The 19,909-nt window shown below is 44.8% G+C and overlaps 1 protein-coding gene across 1 annotated transcript in view; it reads right to left on the bottom strand.

Annotated features, from left to right (window-relative positions):
• The window catches only part of LOC102991696 (disintegrin and metalloproteinase domain-containing protein 12), a 698,539-nt gene that overhangs the window by 88,060 nt on the left and 590,570 nt on the right, over positions 1-19,909 (bottom strand). Inside the window, exons 9-13 of the mRNA XM_055081255.1 lie at positions 18,551-18,731; positions 11,819-11,884; positions 10,673-10,744; positions 3,665-3,834; positions 701-785 (exon numbers count right to left, since the gene is read on the bottom strand). Coding sequence (XP_054937230.1) covers positions 701-785; positions 3,665-3,834; positions 10,673-10,744; positions 11,819-11,884; positions 18,551-18,731 — 574 coding nt within the window. The remainder of the gene's footprint in view (positions 1-700; positions 786-3,664; positions 3,835-10,672; positions 10,745-11,818; positions 11,885-18,550; positions 18,732-19,909) is intronic.

The raw sequence follows: 19,909 nt of genomic DNA on the forward strand, positions 1-19,909 counted from the left end.
GTTACCTGATGGAGGGGAACCTGTCAAAGTTACCTCCCTCTTAAATTCATAAGAAACAAGTCTCCAACAGTCTCCCCATTCTATTTCCTTTTACCGACATATATAATATGACAAAATGATCCTTGTAAAGCAACAAACCTAGGTCTCTGCCTTCCAAGAATAAGGTTAGTGTAAAGACAAATTGGACACTGGCTAGGAGGTATGTCAAGCATTTGCAGCGGTAAATAGTTAAAAACCTCAGACTTTTGGCTATCGTGCCTGGAGGGAGAGCCATCAGAAAGCCATTCTAACGGCAATATTTGGTGAGATCACAGCCCATCCCAGAAGCTGAGTGAGGAGGGGAACCCCAGTGACCTGGCTCATCCCAATGCTGGGACGAATTCCTGGATGGAGACGGGTGGATCAAAATCCCACTTGAAACTTTTTCTCCGCAAAAGGTGTAGACTGGCTTTCACTGAGCTGTTTTTACACACTCAACCTTCCTGTGTGAAGCCTGATGTGTTTTATAAACAGTCCCTAGAGTACTGCCAGGTATGGAAGATCATAAGCAGAGCTAGAAAAAGGGTAGAATTATATCTGAGAAGCATGAAAGAAAAGGACCTAATTTTACAAAGTCTGATGAAAGTAGAGATTTCCTGGGAAATCATCAAGAGAATCAGGTCTGGACTCCGCTGTCGGACCCTTGGTGCTCCTGGCTTACCATGACGATTCCCCCGGACTGTTCTGCTGTGCACATGCTCATGATGGGCGCCATGCCGATGGTGGTCCCTTGGAAATAAACTCCACTAGAAAGAAAAGAAAGGACTTTCTTAAAAAAGTATAAGGACATTTTCTAATATTTGAAATTCTGTTGGACATTCCTACATTCCAACAGGAAAACTGCACAAGCATACGCGAAGACGAAAATAGCTGCAGGAGAGTATGTTTACAGGTGATTTTTATCTTTGGTTCTTCTAAAATTTATCTTCCAGTTCACCATCGTCTCCTAATCCTTTCAGATTTTTGTTTTCATGACTTGGGACGACAACTAGTCACGACTTACATATTTGTAAGTTGTTATCCTGCTATTTTCTAATGAACTGGGCGGGGAGCTGTTCCTTTTACACAATCTCTGCTGATGTTAGGGCTGAAAAGAGTCACAGAGAATCACTGCTAACAAATGAAAGGCATTAGATGCTTTACTAGATTTTCTGTTGCAGCTGAATTTTGCTTTCCTGGGTAACATTACAATTAGGCCAGAAACCCAAACTCTTCCAAAATATCCTGCTAATATAGCTTGCAAAAGTGAAATTGGCAGAAAAATGATTGACCCTCTGGAGTTAGTATAGAAGTTAGCACCCACAAAGCCTTGGCATCCCAGGAGGAAGCTTCCGGAAGGGGAGCTCATGGCTTAGGTGTGGCTTTTCCCCTATATGGAATCTTAATCAATGAGTAATGACATCAAGGCCTCTTTAATGCAATGCTATTAATTCCAACCTCATGCATTAAAAATTAAAAACTGTATTTGCTGAATCTCCTTTAAGGGAAAAAATGACTTACCCATGTTATCTTGGCCACGTACATATATAGATATTACACATATTATTTGAAAAGTTATATATTTAGCAGTGCTCAATTGGATGAAATGGGATAAGTATATACAAAATATAACCTCACCTATGTATGTATGTATGTATCCAATCGTCCATCTATCCATCCAGCCAACCAGCCATCCTATTACACGCATATGTACAGTAGTAGTGATTGCAGCTTTTATATTTACATCTATATAGACTGTTTTAACAGATATAATTATACCTATATATATATATATATATATATATATAAATAAGGTTATATAAGAGGCTAATTTACTTCCAGATGTTCAAGTTGGACAGACTCCATTTGGGGGAAAAAAATCAAAACAAAACAATCTGACTCTATTTTTAGTAGTTCAGGATTAATCAATGCATAAAATATGAGGCAACCACAAATATCCAGGGTGGGAAAAAAAAAACAACCCTATGAAATGGCCAAAGTAAATTATCAGGAAATGCCAACAGCCTCAGTTCAGATGTAGGCCTTTTCGAAAGCGAGGTTAGTGTAGGGCTGCTTTTCAGCTTCCCATACCTGTTCAGTAAACTAGATCCAATTTGTCAAAGAAAAGTGTCTCTGACCCTAAAGCTTTCAATTCAGTGATATGAGCTACATGAGAACATAATAATGGCATAAACTGTTTAAGAATTTTAATAAAAAGCTGTTCAGTTTAGGAAAAACCTACTCCATACCAACTTAGATTATGATATTTTTTGTTTAAATATAAAGGTGTCTGTAACATGTTACCAATGTATTATACTATATCATAGGTGTGCCTTCCCTCATTTTATTATCTTCACGACCCTTATCACTCTCTGAAATGTCTGTGTTTATTATCGTCTTCTCCCAGTAAACTGGAGACTCCCAAAAGTGGGGAGGTTTACAATGTTGGTCACCATTATGTTCAAAGCCCCTAAAACACATTTTGTTCCCCGTTCGTGCTCAATACACATTGACTGAACAACAGAACACAAGGTTAATCTGCGACACTGCTGGTATTCTCTGATCTAGAAAACCAAGAGTAACGGCAAAACAGGAGGAATAAAGATTTTCTTTCTCCAGGCAGCTGACAATGATCACCCTAATGTACTGCCTTCAGATCTTGCATAAATATTTTTCACTAATAATGACAGAAAATGAGCTTTTAAAAAATATACTACTCAGGACAACTTTATATCAAGACTAAGCCTAGAGGGAGGGATAAATTGGGAGTTAGGGATTGACATATACACACCACTATATTTAAAATACATAACCAACAAGGACCCACTGTATAGCACAGGGAACTCTGCTCAATATTCTGTAATAACTTAAATGGGAAAAGAATTCAAAAAAGAATAGATACACGTATATGTATAACTGCATCGCTTTGCTGTACACCTGACACTAACACAACACTGTTAATCAACTACACTCCAATATAAAATAAAAATTGAAAAAAAAGAAATGAAAAGGTCAATAAACAAATAAATAAAAACATGAGAGAAAAACATGAAAAAAAGAAAAGTATTTGTGAATATCAAAATGTTATTTCGATTGTCTTTATGACACATATAATCTGTAAATTAAATTTGAGAAGTCATAATAAAAACCTTCATGGATTAATAGTATTAAAAAAAAAAAAGACTTGGGACTTCCCTGGCGGTCCAGTGATTAAGACTCCACGCTTCCACTGCAGGGGGCGCGGGTTCAATGCCTGGTCGGGGATTGAACTAAGATCCCGCATGCTGTGCGGTGCCGCCAAAAAAGAGGAAAAAAAAAAGACTAAGCCTAGAAACAGTTGCATAGAGGAAATGTCCAGGTGTTCGACGAAGGAAATAAGACGTCAGCCAGAGGGATAGTTTTCCCAGGGTATGCAAAGAAAGACTTTTCCAACAGCCCCCAATTTCAATCGAGATGGCCTCTCCCCTCCCCCCGACCCCGGCCCCGCAGTGTGGGCTGAGAAGCCCCCTTTGCCCCTGGTCCAGTCAGTGTGCTCTGCTGAACGATGTGCAGCTTCATGGACTGTCAGGTGAGGCTAAGAAGGAGCGCAGGTGTGCCAAGATCACTCTTTTATTTTAAGCAAGGGAGAGACAACAGATGCCTTTACCTGATAAGCTGCGCGTTGTCATGGGATTTGCGAGGTAGAAGCTTCATCTTTCTCCAGTCCAGAAACTCGTGGAGGCTCGTGAATGGGTCCTGACTTATGGAGCATTTGTCGATGTCATTCCACACCTCTACGCCCACCAACACGATTCGAATGTTCAGCGGTCTGTAAAACTGAGGGAGACAGAAGACAGGCATCCCTGGGGGATCACGTTAATGAGAACTCACCGTGCCGAGTAGAACAGATTGGCAAGTTCTGAACTTCATTGCCGTGACATGAAAACTCTCTGTGTGCTCCCTTGTTCCCGTGGCGTTAGAACTGGAGGAATATTTTCAGTGTCTGATGCAAGGTGATGTGCTAACTGGGTTCTCAAATGTGGTTGACCAATTAGATGTTAGAGTTACCAGCCTTTCTGATGTCTGTCCTTATTTTGTAGGGAAGCACACATTTCACCCGATTCACTGGTGATTTGAAATGGGCGTTTAGATGTGTTATTATTGCTAAAGTCGTTACATTACAGCTAAAGACTGCCAGTTCATATCTACTGCAAGAAAAACAGTAAGTGAATTAGGATCTTTCAGACACTCTGCCAAGCGCAGTAACTTGTTCATTTTAAGAGAAATGTTCTACCTGTGAGTTACTGAAAATGAATCTGTATTAATTTTTCAGCAAAAAATAAGATTTTGCTGACCCTATCATATTCTGTCACCTATAACTGACCCAGAAGGTTTTAATTGAATGAACAGACCAATATCTTTCAGGGTGATAAAGGCGTGCACAGAACCCTTCTCCAGGAACTTTGAGGACCATCCTTCCCACAGCCAGCACCCCAACAGCGTCATGGCAAAGATCTGGTAAAGGAAATTCCTCTTTTTTCGGGCATACCGCTCACTTCAAGTCTTCTTGCTTTTCTGCCCTCCCACCTTTCTGCGTCCTGACTTCAACCTACAGCCCTTTCTCCACAAACAGATCATCTTGGGTTGGAAGCAGGTAGAGCAACTCTTCCAATGTCTATGGGATAGTTTTGTCCCAGACGAGCTTACTAGGGCAGGATGAGGGGTCAGGGTAGAGGTAAGAACTCCCCATTGCCCCCGACTACCTTGCTACCCCCATGGTATCACACAGACACGGAGACGGCCCTTTGCTCAGGGTCCAGGGCGCAAGGAAGTGGGAATCATCTGGCTGGCTGCACAATCTTTCAAAGCCTGCGATGTGTAAGGCAGTGCGCAATGAGAACATCCTCATCTTCTGATACTCCAGGCAGCCAAGGAGAAAGATGTGGCAGCTAAAGTCAAGCTCCAGATGGGAGCAGGTCCTATTCTTAGTTGCTAGAAGCCTCTGAGCCAGCAAATAACAAAAATCACAGAAGCTCCGCCTCTGATAGTTAAGCCCCATTCCAACGTGCTGAGCTCAAGGGCAATAAACTCCATGCGGTTCAGCACTGACCCCGGGTTCTGACCCACAAAAGGCAAGTTCATCTTCTCCCTTGCTGATCTCTCCCTAGTCATCTGGTGAGCATTAGGCTAGCAGAAGAACGTGACTAAAGCACAAACTACGTCACAGAGTCTAAACTGATCACGGCGGTCCAAGTTGGTTTCAAGCAGATAACAATTATGGGCATTACATTAATAAGTTAATGAGACAATTATACGACCTAAATGCTGCCTTACAGCTTGTTTTTAATCAAGAATTGCTTGGCCTGCGGTATCCACTTGCGAGCTCCCAGCCCAGGCTTTCCAGGCAAAATCAAGGTCCTGGCCCCATCCGGACTCTGAACGCACATGCCTGGCGGCTGTGCTTCACTGGAGAGCTTACACTTTCGGCTGTGTTACAGACAACAGTCATCAGAAGGCAGAAACGCAGGCGGTCCGGTGCCGGCGTCCACACCAGCCTGCCAAGTGACATCCTCAGGGTCGGATGCCCCGTGTGGGCTGCAGGGTCGTCATCTGTGCTGGGGACACTATGTTGGCCTCTGGAGAGTGTCCTAGGGAAGTGGTCACTACAGTCTGTCAAGGTCTAACTGTCATCATTTCTCAGAGCTGGCTTGGGGGCTTACTAATCAAGGGTCTTTTCATAATAATAATGGGTTGTAGTTTCCATTTATTAGCCCCCTCAAATCACAGAACAGATTTCATATCTAGAGGCATAAAATACAGTCCCTCCTCTCAAGACTGGTGCTGTTGGTCAGCTGTCGCATACGCTAAACTCACATCATGTCATCACAGCAGTTCCACTGCTGCCTGTTGGGATGCTCTTCCCAGGGCTCTGCCGACGGCTTCCTTTCGGTTCTTCCTAATAACAATGACCACAGCTAACACTTAATGAGCATTTCCAACATCCTAGGCACAGTGCCACGTGCCTTCCAGGCCGTAGCTCTCTCAGTCCTCACAGCACTCTGCGAGTTAAGAACTATAATTATTTCCACGTTACGGTCAAGGACGTTGAGACAAGGAGGGACCAGGTAGACCACTCGAGACACGACTGGCGTAGCCGGGTTTAAGCATAGGCAGGCTGGTGCCCAGGTTCTAAACCACTAAGTCACCCAGCCAGGTAAGGGCGAGTACTGAGATTCCCTTCCGAGATGATCCACTGCGACCCCAGGCCCAGAGAGAAGTACAACTGGAGCTTGGCAGCCGCCTGCCTGGCCTATGAATCCCGGGATGCATGTGGACACCGTCCAAGACCAGCTGAATTGATTCACCCATTAACATAGCCACGGCAAATATCTGGCTGTATGCCAGGCTTGGCACTGGTACAGAGAGCAAGGATTAGGACACCCTTGCCCTTGGCTCCCAAACGCTCAGAGGTCAGCAAGAGGCTCAAGGCAGGGGATACGTAGCCATTATTCCAGTAAATGCCAATCGAGTGAACGGCCAAGAAGGGTGCAAACAGGAAGTTCAGGGGATGCTGGGCTTGAGGGCTCAAAGAAGGCTTTCTAGAAGAAGCGGATCTGAGAAAACATGGGTAGGATTACAGGGAGGTCTGCTGGGGTCCAACACGGGAATGTGCACCCCTCAGGCAACTGGTTTGAGAAGCGGGGGATGAGGACTCACACAAGAGGGAAAACGCCTGAAGTTAAACGCACGGAAGATGAGTCCTTCAGAAGGGGGTCACAGAGGTGCAGCCTGAACGGATGTGCCGCTGTCACTGACTTCGTCATGAGTAAGAAGCAGGACAGATTGGAGGGGAGAAGCCAAAGAGGCTGTCACTTACTTGGGCAGCCACACACCCCGCTACTCCCCGCCCTGCAGTATAACTGGGGCCTGGGGGAGTGTCTTACCTGCCATGTAAAGGGTTTGTCTGCCAGTACAGCATCGGACACGCTCTCCGTGTTGCACACACAGGGGCATTGCCTGAACATTTCTGAATGTCGCCTCTGTCCCTAGATCACTTCTCGGACTCTCAGTCTGGGATGTGCTTTTCCCTTTTCCCTTCAAGCCAGCGCAGCCGGCCAAGTAGTTATTAGTTAAGAATAGCTAAGAAGAGCCAAGATTTCCGCAAATGAGGAAGTTGCCACTGGAACAGTCATTGTTTTTTAAGCCAAGATGCTCCCACTTGCAGTTGCAAAACTAAACTTTGGCATACTTGCTAGAGCCCAGGGCCCGTCAGTTAGTAGACTTGGGTGAACAGAACATCCCAAGGAGACCGGGTACCCCCAGTGGGTCTTCAGGGTCTGCTGGGGACAGACACACATGTGCGCTCAGCAATTCAGCTTTCTCCTTGCCGGAAACACAAGAACAGGCAGGCTGGTGAACTCCACTGAGTCTTGTCAGGACTTTCCTCGGATATATTGTTCTTTAATTACCAGGGCCGATTATTAACAAATCTCCAGTTGCTCATTTCTGGTTTTGCAAACTGAAGCAAATATAATGCAGAATAATATATAAAGAAACACAAACACGGAAGACCAAGAGCATCACCTTAGAATAGGATTTCAGCAATTACCAGCCCGAGTTTAATATGGTTCATGGTTTCCGTTTACTTCCGAGGCCTAAGAAGTACTTGAATTCTTTGTTTTCATCTGGATGTTGTCCCATCTCACTGGAGGTGCCTGGAATGTACTCGCCCAAGGCCTCACCCAGGCCAATCAAACCAGAGTCCCTGGACTGAGACTTGGAATCAGCATTTTGAAGACAAACATATAGACACACACACACACACACACACACACACCTTTCCAGGGCGTTCTAATGCCCAGCCCAGACTGAGAACCATGTCTGACTCCTACGGTCTCTGGTATAACCTCCGGGATCCATCCCTCACCCTCCCTGCCAGAAGGACTTGCCGTTTACAAAAATTCTCCTGCATCCACTTGACTTTAGGATAAAGTTTAATTTTCAAAAAGTAGCTATTCAAAATATATCAGCAAGCTTGGGCTGCCTGGGGGTCTGACCTGCCTAAAAGTTCTGGTGGACGAGGACGGTATCCTCTCAGGGTGCCATCGGCCATCTGTGTTTTCTCCCGCTTTCCGAAAGTTCCATCCAGCCAGAGCCTCTCTCTGAGCACCAGGCCCTGACCTCTGACTGCTCAGGGTACCCCAGGAGACTCCCGCTCTCGCTTCTTTGGGTACCAAGCCTCTTTCACCTGTCGTCCCAAAGTTGGGCTCACCGGGGCCCCTGCTCATCTCAGTCTCTGCTTCTGCCCAGTCACGGAGGGCTGGGATCCACAGTAAGCAGTAGAGTCAAGGTCAAAAACTCCTGCAGAGGAGACCAGGGCTTATTTCTGGGGCTGCCTTTCAATGCTGTTTAAACATGTGCTGATTACTTAACTAGCCTCTGCAAACCTCCGCTATAAAAATGGGAATACTGGTATCCAGCCGGGAGTGTCTGCAAAGCACTTAGAACCTGGCACGTAGCAACTGCTCAATACATTTATTAGGAACCATCCCTTCAAATGTCTCTAAATCCTCGTCTTTCTCACATCCCCACTTCCCCAGCCCCGGGTCAGATCTTCATAATTTCTGTACAATAGACGCCTACCAGCTGTATTTGTCTTTGGTAACTCCATCCTCCACACTAACTGCAGGCACAGCTGTGTGTGATCCTGTGTGTCTCCCCTGCTTAAAAACATTCACCTTGCTCTCCCCTGACGGCAGAATAAAATCCCGATGGGGTCTAGATGGCTCCGCAGGGCATTCAGGGCCCTGTCACTGAATCCCCTGCAGCTTCATCTGTTCCTGCCCTAGCTGTGCACACGCACACACAATTATGCCACATACACACACACATACACACACACACAATTATGCTACACGCACACAGACACACACACACACGCACACACACAATTATGCTACACACACACAATTATGCTACACACACACACGCACACACACAACACAATTATGCTACACACACACGCACACACACAATTATGCTACACACATACACACACACACACACAATTATGCCACACACACACAATTATGCTACACACACACACACACACAATTATGCTACACGCACACAATTATGCTACACGCACACACACAATTATGCTACGCACACACACAATTATGCTACACACATACACACACACGCACACACAATTATGCTACACACGCACACACACAATTATGCTACACACACACACACACACACACACACACACCCCGCTTAGTCAGATGGAGTTACTCGCCACGTCCAGACTCGTGGGGAGTAAGCCAGGCCCCGCCCCCCCCCACCGCCTGTGCTCCTGGTGAAACGTCACTGGCCTTGCAAAACCGCCTCCCTGCAAAGCCTCCCCGACCCCCAGGGAAGAAGCGAGCGATTCTCTTCTGCACCCCCACAGCACCCGATTGACAGCACCGACCCGGTTCCCATCACGCCGGTCCATGCTAAGTGGCTGATGGGTCTGCTTCCCCACGAAGCTGTGACCTCCCTGAACAGACGGACCACATCCGATGCATTCCGAATTCCTATGCACGCTGCTCGGTACTGCCCGTAAGTCCCTGTAGAGGGGAGTGGAATCTCTGGAAGGCTTTTGTTGTCATTTTCCCGAAAACTTGGAAAACTCACTTTAAATATTATATAATAGGATTGTTTGGAAACATAGCTACCGTGAAGCATCCACAAACTGCTACGTGTAAAGTGTGAGCATTTCAGAGAATCCCGGCCACGAGAGACTCAGCAATGAGCCGGGGCCCATTTCCTCTCCCACTGTCCTCAGAGGCAGGAGACAGGCTATGGCTAAGAATTATGGTTACGTTCGGACAGGGGCTGCCAGCCACATAGCACGTGAGAACCACCTGGGAGCGCCGACAAAGCCTGATTTCCAGGCCCCACCCAGACACCCGAGCAGCAAGGCCTTTGAAAGCTTCCAGGCGACGCCAACATGCTCTGGGCTGAGAGCCCTCAGCACCAAACAGCCCGACACTCTCCCTGCAGGGTCTGTCGCTGGAGGCGGGTGGCGTAGATGGTACCACGTCCTTGCGAACAGGTCGCGTAAGGAGCGTCGGCGAGCAAATACACCTGGGTCAGAGCAGACTTTCAGGATCTCTTCCAGCTCTGAAATGACCTTTGCAAAGGTGAGCTCCCTCCCGAGTTCTCGGTGAGGAATTTTCTGACAGCCGATTGAGCCGAAAGCCGATTTCTGTGTCCTGGGACTGTGGAGCCCGTGGGTCCCTTATCAATGACAGCTCACCCTCAGGGGCCCTGTGGGACCTGCCCAGGGAGACCTGGGAAGAGGCCTGCTTGGAGCTCTCAAGAGGGTCAGACACACCCTATTGGGGTTCTGGATCTAACTGGGGAGGTCAAAACGCCTTCCTGGCCAGAAGAGAGCCTGGTGGGAGATGGATGCCAAGGCCACCGAGGTCCAGAGAGCGTGGGGTGGCATCTCCCGCAGCTGCTCCAGGCCCCAAGAATTCTCAGAAGAAGGGGAAGTTTGGTACCAGCCCAGGACCGGGGGCAGAACCCGACCTCCCTAAGTCAGATGGGATGTGTTTCATTCCCTCCACCTCGTTCCCAAACATTTACATGCTGTGAGTGATCTAATTACCCCCAAGGGACTTACCTTGTCAACGTGGTTAGCGATCTCTATTAATCGTTGTTTGACTTTTTCCAGGTCTTTCCCTTGCCTCTGAAACTTAATAATTTTAAATGTCAGCATTAACAATGGCAAGACTATCAGTCAAATCTCATCTTCCCAGCTTCTGGAAATGTGAAGTCTCAGGCTCTGCAAATCCCCCAGGGCCCTCCCTGGTTTATGGTGAAGCAAGCTCCCATCCTGCCGAGTAATTTCCCCATCCAGGGACTTTCTGAAACTCCCTGAAATTCACCCAAGCCAAGTGCTCAGAAGACAGCAACTTTTGTAAATTTTCCAGCCTCATAAATGATGGAGGCAGTGACATGTTTTGGCATAGAGAAAACAGACAACCAGAAGGCAGTCCAAAGCCATTCTTCATATCATCAACTTGATTTTAACTTCCTCCAAAATCTCCTTTATATTTGTTTTTAAAAAATTAAACAGTGAAAGTAATAGAAGCACATGGCAACAAGTCAAACAATACAGAGAATGGATAAAAAGTTAATAAATTCCCACTTATCCCGGCTAATCTGAACTTCCAGAGTGGGAACAGTTGCCTGTGAAATTGTCAAATCTGTTTCATTCATATGCGTTGAGCCAGTCTGGGAGAAAACGTCACCTAATTCGTAATAGGTAGTAGAGGCAAGAAAAGAACACAGGGAAGATAGTCTAAAAAAAAAACTAATTAAAAATTAACTAAAAGAAAAAAAAAAACTAATACAGCATCAAGCCCTACTTTGGAAGGTAGGGTTTTTCTGCTGTGTCTACAGCCTTCATTCATTCATTCATTTTGGTTTAGGACATATCGGACATTTTTAAACTAAACTTTTCCCAAAAGTGTTTTAGAATACATTCTAAAACCATCTGCCATTTCCCACAAATAATTCTCCCTGTTTGGAGAGCTTAGCTACATGGCAACTCTGCAGTCCTTGCTAATATTTTGTTAATACCAGATACATTTTTAATATTTTATACTTTATAATATCAGGAAACCACTTTTTTCAATGGGTTGTTTACAATGCTTTTAAGGCCTCGTGGAAAATGAGGTTAAATAAAGCAAGTAATAACTTGCTAAACATTTTCTTTTCCCTTTTTTTGGTTTAAACCAACCAAGAAATTTCAGACAGTTCTTACCTCTCGGTTGTCTGCCACAATAACGAGCTCTACATACTTGGTCGTCTTGAGGGTCTCTCTTTTTTGCTGCCAAAAGTAAACATGGGTTTAATTTCCCTGACTGCCTCTCTGGGGCTTCCTGAACACTGGCAATGTCTCTCAACTCAAGCCCTTGAACTAGGGAACCCCCCCTCCCCGACATCACCAGCTCCCACACCCCTGTCTCACCTAGAAGTTCACCTCCAACCCCAAAAACCTCTGTAAAACCTTCTCAACGTGAGCAGCCACTTTCCATTTCCATCTGGGAAATCCTTAAAAAGGAATCTAACCTTTCTGCTGAATCACTGATTATAGGATCAGAACAAGTTGAGATCATTATTAAACAGAACACATATGTAAACAAGCAAAACCAAAGCTCTCTCTGGAACAGGAGCCAATGAACTCTTCATTTCGGGCTGGGTGTAGCACATTTCAAGATCACCACAGAAGATGCTGGAATTAGGGTCTCAAGGGTGTTCCCTTTGCCTTTGTGGTTTAGTTTTGTGATGTGGGAAAAGCTGATATATAAAGCGAATATATTTTGAGCAGGGACTGCGTAGCCCTCCTGGGGAAACACTGAGTAGTCCATTCCAGGGAGCTGATTTCTGCAGGTGATCATTTAAAAATCTGGTTAGAAGCAAAGGAAGAATAGGGAACAGCCAGGTGGATAAATGGGGAACAGAACCAGGCGAGAAGATGGTGCTAGGAGGAAAACCAGAAAGGAACAAGAGAAACAGAATAGGAAGAAACAGTGTCAAGAGAAAAAAAAAAAAAAAAGACTGAAACATGCCACTGGAGAAAAAGGATTGGTAGGAGTGCAACAGTTGAGAAGAAGACAGAAATTGTATATCAAGGGGTAGGGGCCGAAGATGATGCAGACAGCCCAATACGAACTCCCTCCCAAATCAAGGCGGCCTCTGAAGTGGGTGACATTTTAATCACGTTTCTTCCAAAAACATTCGTACTCTTCCATGAATTACTGGGAGAATCCCAAAGGCACTTTCAGGAGAAAAAAAAGCAATTCATGGAGGGTGGTCTCAAGAAGCAAACATTCAAAACAAAAAACAAAGCCTCCAGTTTCTGCAATAAAATGCAGTCGGAGGAAATGAGGGTTGAACTGGTCTCAGCCCTCGTAACTGATATCGCTGCTGTATGAGTTAACTACACACACTGCTTAACGTGGAAAACTTGCATGTTATAACCACCCTTTCAGACAAAAGCAAAAATGACCAAGGCATGCTTTGAATCAGCTTTCCAGTCACATAATCCTGAGGGAAACATCTTTTATAAAACAAATCCCCATCAGTCCGGGATCTTCCAAACAGATTTTTACAGGAAAAATGTTTGTATCATAGCAGTGTTCCTCCTTGCGGCCCAGCTGTGCTGATTCATGAATTTAGGTATCCCTAAAGAAATCTGGAAACCTTATGGAGGAAGGAAAAATAAAGCACCATGAAAGGTATAATTTCTCATACTTTTACAACGTTACAAGGGAGAAAAGTTAAGCTTTGTAACTATACGTTGTAGGCATGCTTTATGGTGTAACTACGTACACACAAAGGAAAGAAGATTAGCCCCAGCAGTACCCACTGGTATATGCAAAATGAGACACCTTCTCGAAGTGTGAAGATCTTGCCCCTTCTCCTTATTCAGGTGTGGAAAGCAGAAGCCTCTTTTCCCCCCATCATTCCCTGATTTACCATTAACAGATTCAGCTCATCTTACAGAAGAAAATACAGCTCTATTAAAGAAAAAATAAACTAGCCTCCCATTATAAAACTCATAGGGAGAGCCCTGGTTGTTCAGATGTTTACACCTTTCAGACTGCAAAGGGGTGAAATAAACGACCAGGGGATATTTCCAAATGGCCTTGGATCATCATTTAGAAAATACACAATTCGAGATAATGAAAACAAACACATGAACCCAATTTTCCTGTCTCTGCAGTTTTCAGAGAAGTCCAAATTGTCTCATGAATGCAGAGAATTGCTAGCTCAGAGAGAAACCTAGCCACATAATAATAGAAAGCCATGGGGGAGTGGCTGGCTCATGGCCCCAAAGGTTCCTTCTTCCCTCAGCTGCACACACAGAGAGGCTTAAATTACCTCCACATGATTTCCACCTATCTGGGCTATCCGGTTAAAAAAATCATATTTAAAATGTTTGATATACAGAGCAACATTTGAAACTGGCTGCTTGATTGAATTTTCATTTGGGGGGGGTGATGATAAACAAAAGCCCTTCCCCAAACAGATAAGAGTATATAAGCTTCTGAGAATGGCCCAACCACTCTCTACTCCGAGGTGCAGACCGAGGGGTTCTTTGAGACTTGCTCAAGCAGGAAGCTGGTCCTGGGCCTCTCAAAGTCATCACAGCCAAGTTCTCGGGGAGAATGACCCCTACACATGTTACAGCAAGAACTCTGGCATTGGGAACTTAACTCAACCCGAGTCAGAAAACAAGTCGAGATGAGGGTGACAATAAATTCTCATTGCAACTCTCTCTTCCTATGGGCCAGGTCCCTGAGATGGTGTTTCAAGGAGACGGGATAACACAGCACAAGTCCTGAGGCTGGGGAGAGCTTGGAGTGTTGTAGCAGCGGGCAGGATGGCTATCGTCTGGTGAGTGAGGGCAAAGTGTGGATGAGATGTGGCTGAAGATGGAGACAGAGGACAGGGGCCATGGTGAGGAGGCTGGCCGGTAATCTAATTATCGGGGAGCAGTGGGGGACCCCTGAATGTGAGGCTCTTTACACATCACTCTGGCTGCTGGGAGGAGAATGGATTATCGGGGGACCATAGGGGAAGTGGAGGGCGCAGGTGAGCGCTGGTGACAGTTTGAGGCTGTACGGATGGAGACAGGCAAACAGATTCAAGTTGGGTGTTTTAACCAAACAACAACAACAAAACAATAACAATGGAACCAGGACCATTTCCATAGACGGGAAGATCAGCAAATTTGATGAGTCAGAAGTTTGGTTTCACTTCCTCTGAGTAAAGAAAGATCATTGTTGTGGCTCAAGCCAGGCTCCGTGCCTTGACTCTCAGGCCACGTTATGAATATGTATGAACTGAGTCCTGGTCTCTGCTGCGAAAGGTCATCTCTACCATCCTTACCAACGATTTGCACGGGGACCAAGCACACAGATCATATCTGCGTGGGGTGCAGCCTCTGAGGTCTGGCTAGTAACACAGGCTGCAGAACCAGCAAGCAAACGAGACACATGCTGGAAGAATGGGCCGAATCTGATGAACTGAATGTTAATGGGGACAGATGCAAAGTATTGAAATTGAGTCTAAAACGCCAGTGGCAGAAGTGAGAGCTGTTATTTACTCATCTAGAGTTTCAATCCGTACAAGAGTCAATAGGAAGCCACACCTGGATATTTTGGAACCTCGGTTCACACCGAGAGATGCTCAGAGCTCAGGGCCGAGGAAGCAATAGCAGTGCTGGCTCTGTTATCCACCAAGATTTAAGAACGACCAAGGCAGTAAAGGAACTTGGTATGTATGGCCTCTTAGAGGAGGTACAGAGGTGAGGGTGGTTATATTAGAGAAAAATTAAACATGCCTGCTCTAATTAACAAGTTTTCCAATGGTTCTGGCCAGTTCCAGATATTCAACTACTACTAGACTCTACAGATAATACACATTACTGTTAATACTACTCCCACCATCACTACTGTGACTTCCGTTAAACCAATATGGCAGCCTGTCTAGAAACCCAAAAGCAACAGCTCTGGTCCATTTCAGAGTGGCTGCCTTTGAGAAAACGACAGGGTCTCCCTGACCAGATGTCTTATTTGAACTCAGTAGCCCAAGCAAACATGGCTTTCTAGAGAAGGCACTGACTTTTACATTTGACTCCTAATTATCCATACTAGTGGAGGGGAACAATAGCACAGATAATCCCCGGAGAGGATAATTCAAAAATAATTTACATTTGCCTTCGGGATGTACTATGTGATTTTCTCCAGTAGCAGATTTATGGCCTTCACCTTCTTTATAGTCTGCTCAGGCTTGTGTTAAAATTCGTTTGCATTTTTGAATGAACAGCTGATGGAGAGGGAGGGAGCAGTCACAGGAGGGCTGAGTGGCAGGGGCTCTGCAGGCTGGACTTAAAAAGCTGCAGAGGAGGGAACCGGCGAGGAAGCCCTCTGACTGCAGGCACCCTTCCAGAAGCAACTTGGGTTCTCACTAAAGTCTAATGTAAAGCCTTGTAAAAATGACAAACCATAGCTCAAGCTTATATTATAGCCAGTGCACACCCCGAGTGCAGACTTATTCCTGCTGCTTTTTGAAGAAAAACACACACATCTGCAGAAAAATCTCAGTCTGCAAGCCAATCTGTGCAACAGTTAACATTTAGTAGGGGCAGAAAAATGCTGGGGAAAAAGCAAATGTAGTTGCTGCAGTGCATAAACTGGATGAGTTAGATGCAGTTACATTGATTTTTGAGTGTAAATAAAGGCAGTGTTAAGTCTGGCAGGTAAGGGGCATAGAACATGAGTATTTCCCTTTCATATTTCCCATAGGTACTGCCCCAAACTGTCTGTGTATAATTTCAATTCTCACATATTCCAGTTATTTGAAAATTGTTTTTTGTATTGTTTTCACAATATAGATGTGCTTTAAGTCAGAGCCATTTTCTCTTCCGTAAAAACAATCCCGACTATTTCTAGAGAGGAATATTGAGAACTGAGAAGGGAGTTGAAGTGCCTGCAATGCCTCCCTTTTACAATTTAAAGGTTCATTTACACTTGCATATGCATAATTAAAAAAACACCATTGTTATTCAGGTTTTCTCCATCTCTCTACACGTCAAAATGACTGGAAATTACTGTGCCAATCCTAGTTCTAGGGAGCCGTAAGCTTAGTTAAAGAATTAAAATCTGGCTGGCAAGGCCTGCCCGAGTCAGGACTGACTTCCAAATGAAATGGCAAACATATCTGAGTGCCGTTTAAACTGTCAAGTTATAAATCTCACAAGGTGGATACCGTGTGATCAACAAGGTACTCAGATCAGGACGCCTGGAAAACAAAATGCAAATGTGCTACTTGTTTAGGACTGTGAAAGCTACGGCCTCATCACATCTTATCTGAGGTCTGGAATCAAAGGCAAGAGTAAGCGTGAAACAAACATGCCCTGGGACCACAGAGGCTGGTCTTTGGGATTCCATCTCTTAAATCTGTCACTCTAAGATGGCTCAGGGGAGGAGAGCGGGAAGAAGATTCTGTCAAGCTGCTGCTGATGGGGGAGGTGGGGGCGCTTTTCACGTCCTTTTCTCGGGTATGGAGATTCAGCCCTACTGCCGGGTGTCAACGTCAAAGTTGGCCACAGTGCCCGACGGGGTGTGATGGGGAAAAACAAGAAAAAAAGAGCTTGCAAGCACCTGCTGCAGAAAACCTTGGGAGCACGTTAACAAACAGAGGAAGTTAGGGCCTTAGAGGTGGAATCAGGATGGAAAGAGTGAATGTAAAGTTAAAATGAAAAGTCCTAAAGCAGTTCAGTTAAAAGCAGGTTAGGGGAACACACACCTCTCCACAGGTAGGAGGAAAATTTTAAGAAGGAGAAGAAATCTCTTAGGATAACGTTGACTGTTTGAATTGGGAAAAAGGATTAGGAATGAAAAGAGGCACAATATTTATGAAGTGTTGAGTGGTAAGCAGTGTCACGCTCAAGTTAAAGTCAGGAAGGACAAAGAGTGTCAAAGGGAACCTTGAAAACATGTCCCCAGACCATCAAGTGTAAGCACATCATTAAGTGACATCATATCTAGGAATTCTTCATTTCTTGTCAATAGAGGAACAGGAAAGATAGAGACGAAAAATCAGGAAGTCGTTGATAACTTCCTATCGGGTTGCAGTCCTTTGAGTTCAGGGCCTCCAGCCCGATGTGGCTACCCTTACTCCTTTTTAAGAGTTCTGCTGCTGCGGTCTGTGGAGCCCACGTGATACTGATGTAAAGGGGTCAGGCAGCCATTCGGGGTGCAGGTTTCCTGGTGCTGCACCAGGGGGTGACCTCTTAGTCAGGAGGGACATCTGTGGTCCAGACTCCATTAGGGAAACTACTCTCTCCAGTCCTGCAGCAGAAGGCAAGACCTGTGATGAGCAGACCCAGGGGCAGGTGGCCAGAAAGCAGAGACCCCTCGAGGGAAGTGGGACAGGCGCCCCCTAGTATGGACTGGGGGCAAACACCACCCCTCAGCCACACTGCTGGACCAAGACCCAGGGCAGGCGAGTGGGCAGTGGCAGGGAATGCTGTGCAAATCCTAATGAAGACCCTAATTATGAAGACCCTAATTTTGCATTGGCACAACCTCCATATTGTCTGTCTCTTCCCATAGAAGGGAGAGCTGCCCAAGGGTGTGGAGGTTCCGGTCCAGTTCTGTGTACCATGGAGGGGCCCAACGGTGGGGCAGACTCCTGGGTCTAGGCCCAGAAGGTTCTCACCGGAGATGTGATTTTGTATCCTCTGAGCTGAACTCTACCCAGCATAGGTTAATGAGTCTGAGGCTGACGTTTAATACAACGATGGAGCTTTCAGCATCTGATTATGTTCTGCCCACATCATAGCAACCACCTCCAGATAAACTGGGTAATAACTCCATCCCTCAGATACAAATGGCAAAATTTCTCCAGATGGCCTAGCAGTGGGTGTCCCTAGCTGGAGCCCCCAGCTCCCCAGAGACACCACGTGGGGTTTTCCTCCTACCCTTCTTGTCCAGGTCTGGGAGGGCACTGGGAGCCTGTCATGCATAGCGAGGCCCGTTGTGTTTGATCCGCAGGATCCCCAGGTGCTCTGCAGGTCCTCCACTGGGAAGAGTTTGTATCTGTTGGTTTCATTTTTCATTGGCTCCAAAATATAGGTTTTATTTTCAAATGTAATAAGTCCCCTGTTGAAAAAGAAAGAAGAAAAATTATGTAACTTTTAAGGGCAGTTTCTTGTTCATGGCTAAAACCCAGTTCTTATTCAGAGAATAAAAGGAGAAATACCAATTTATTTATATTCTCAGGTCTGAATTGGAAAGGACATTCCTGTGCCATATGTTTGCATGGATTTATTTTTGCAAATCTTTTGAAAACCAAGTCTGAGAAGTTCTTTGTTTCAAATATTTTATGGTAAAGAATCGACTGTGTTTAGTCTTTACGTTTTTCGTTTGCTTGCTTTTTACTTCTCAAGGATATATTGCTGGGAAGAAGAGTTGAGAGAAAAGATGTTTCATCCACTTAGAAAATAACTAGATCTGGATTAGCAGACATGATTCAGAAGGGAAATCTTTTTTTTTTTTTAAAGGAAAATTCCTACACCTGAATTATTCATCCTGATCAACTAAATTTCCTAAATAGTTGAAAGGATTCTGAAATAAGGTTAAGTATAAACCTATGCTTTTTTCGAACTTATGGTTATCAAAGGGTAAGGGAGTGGGAGGGATAAATTAGGAGTTTGGGATTAGCAGATAGACACTACTATATACAGTACAGATAAATGACAAGGTCCTACTGTATAGAACTGGGAACTATATTCATTATCTGTAATAACCTATGGGAACTATATTCATTATCTTGTAATAACCTATAATGGAAAAGAATCTGAAAAATAACATATACATAATATATATAATTTATATATATATATTTACATAAAACCAAATCACTTTGCTGTACACCAGAAACTAACACAACATTGTAAATCAACTATACTTCCAAAAAAACAAAAAAGAATTTTAAAAAAGTATGCTTTTTTTGGTATTTTACTTAGTTAATTTGTGGGAGTACTGGGCACATACTCTGAGAAAACCATAATTCAAAAAGAGTCATGTACCACAATGTTCATTGCAGCATTACTAAAAATACCCGGGACATGGAAGCAACCTAAGTGTCCGTCGACAGATGAATGGATAAAGAAGATGTGGCACATATATATACAATGGAATGCAACTCAGCCATAAAAAGAAACGAAATTGAGTTATTTGTAGTGAGGTGGATGGACCTAGAGTCTGTCATACAGAGTGAAGTAAGTCAGAAGGAGAAAAACAAATACCGTATGCTAACACATATATATGGAATCTAA

This window comes from Physeter macrocephalus, chromosome 20, assembly GCF_002837175.3.
Source record: "Physeter macrocephalus isolate SW-GA chromosome 20, ASM283717v5, whole genome shotgun sequence".
In the NCBI taxonomy this organism is placed as follows: Eukaryota; Metazoa; Chordata; class Mammalia; order Artiodactyla; family Physeteridae; genus Physeter; species Physeter macrocephalus.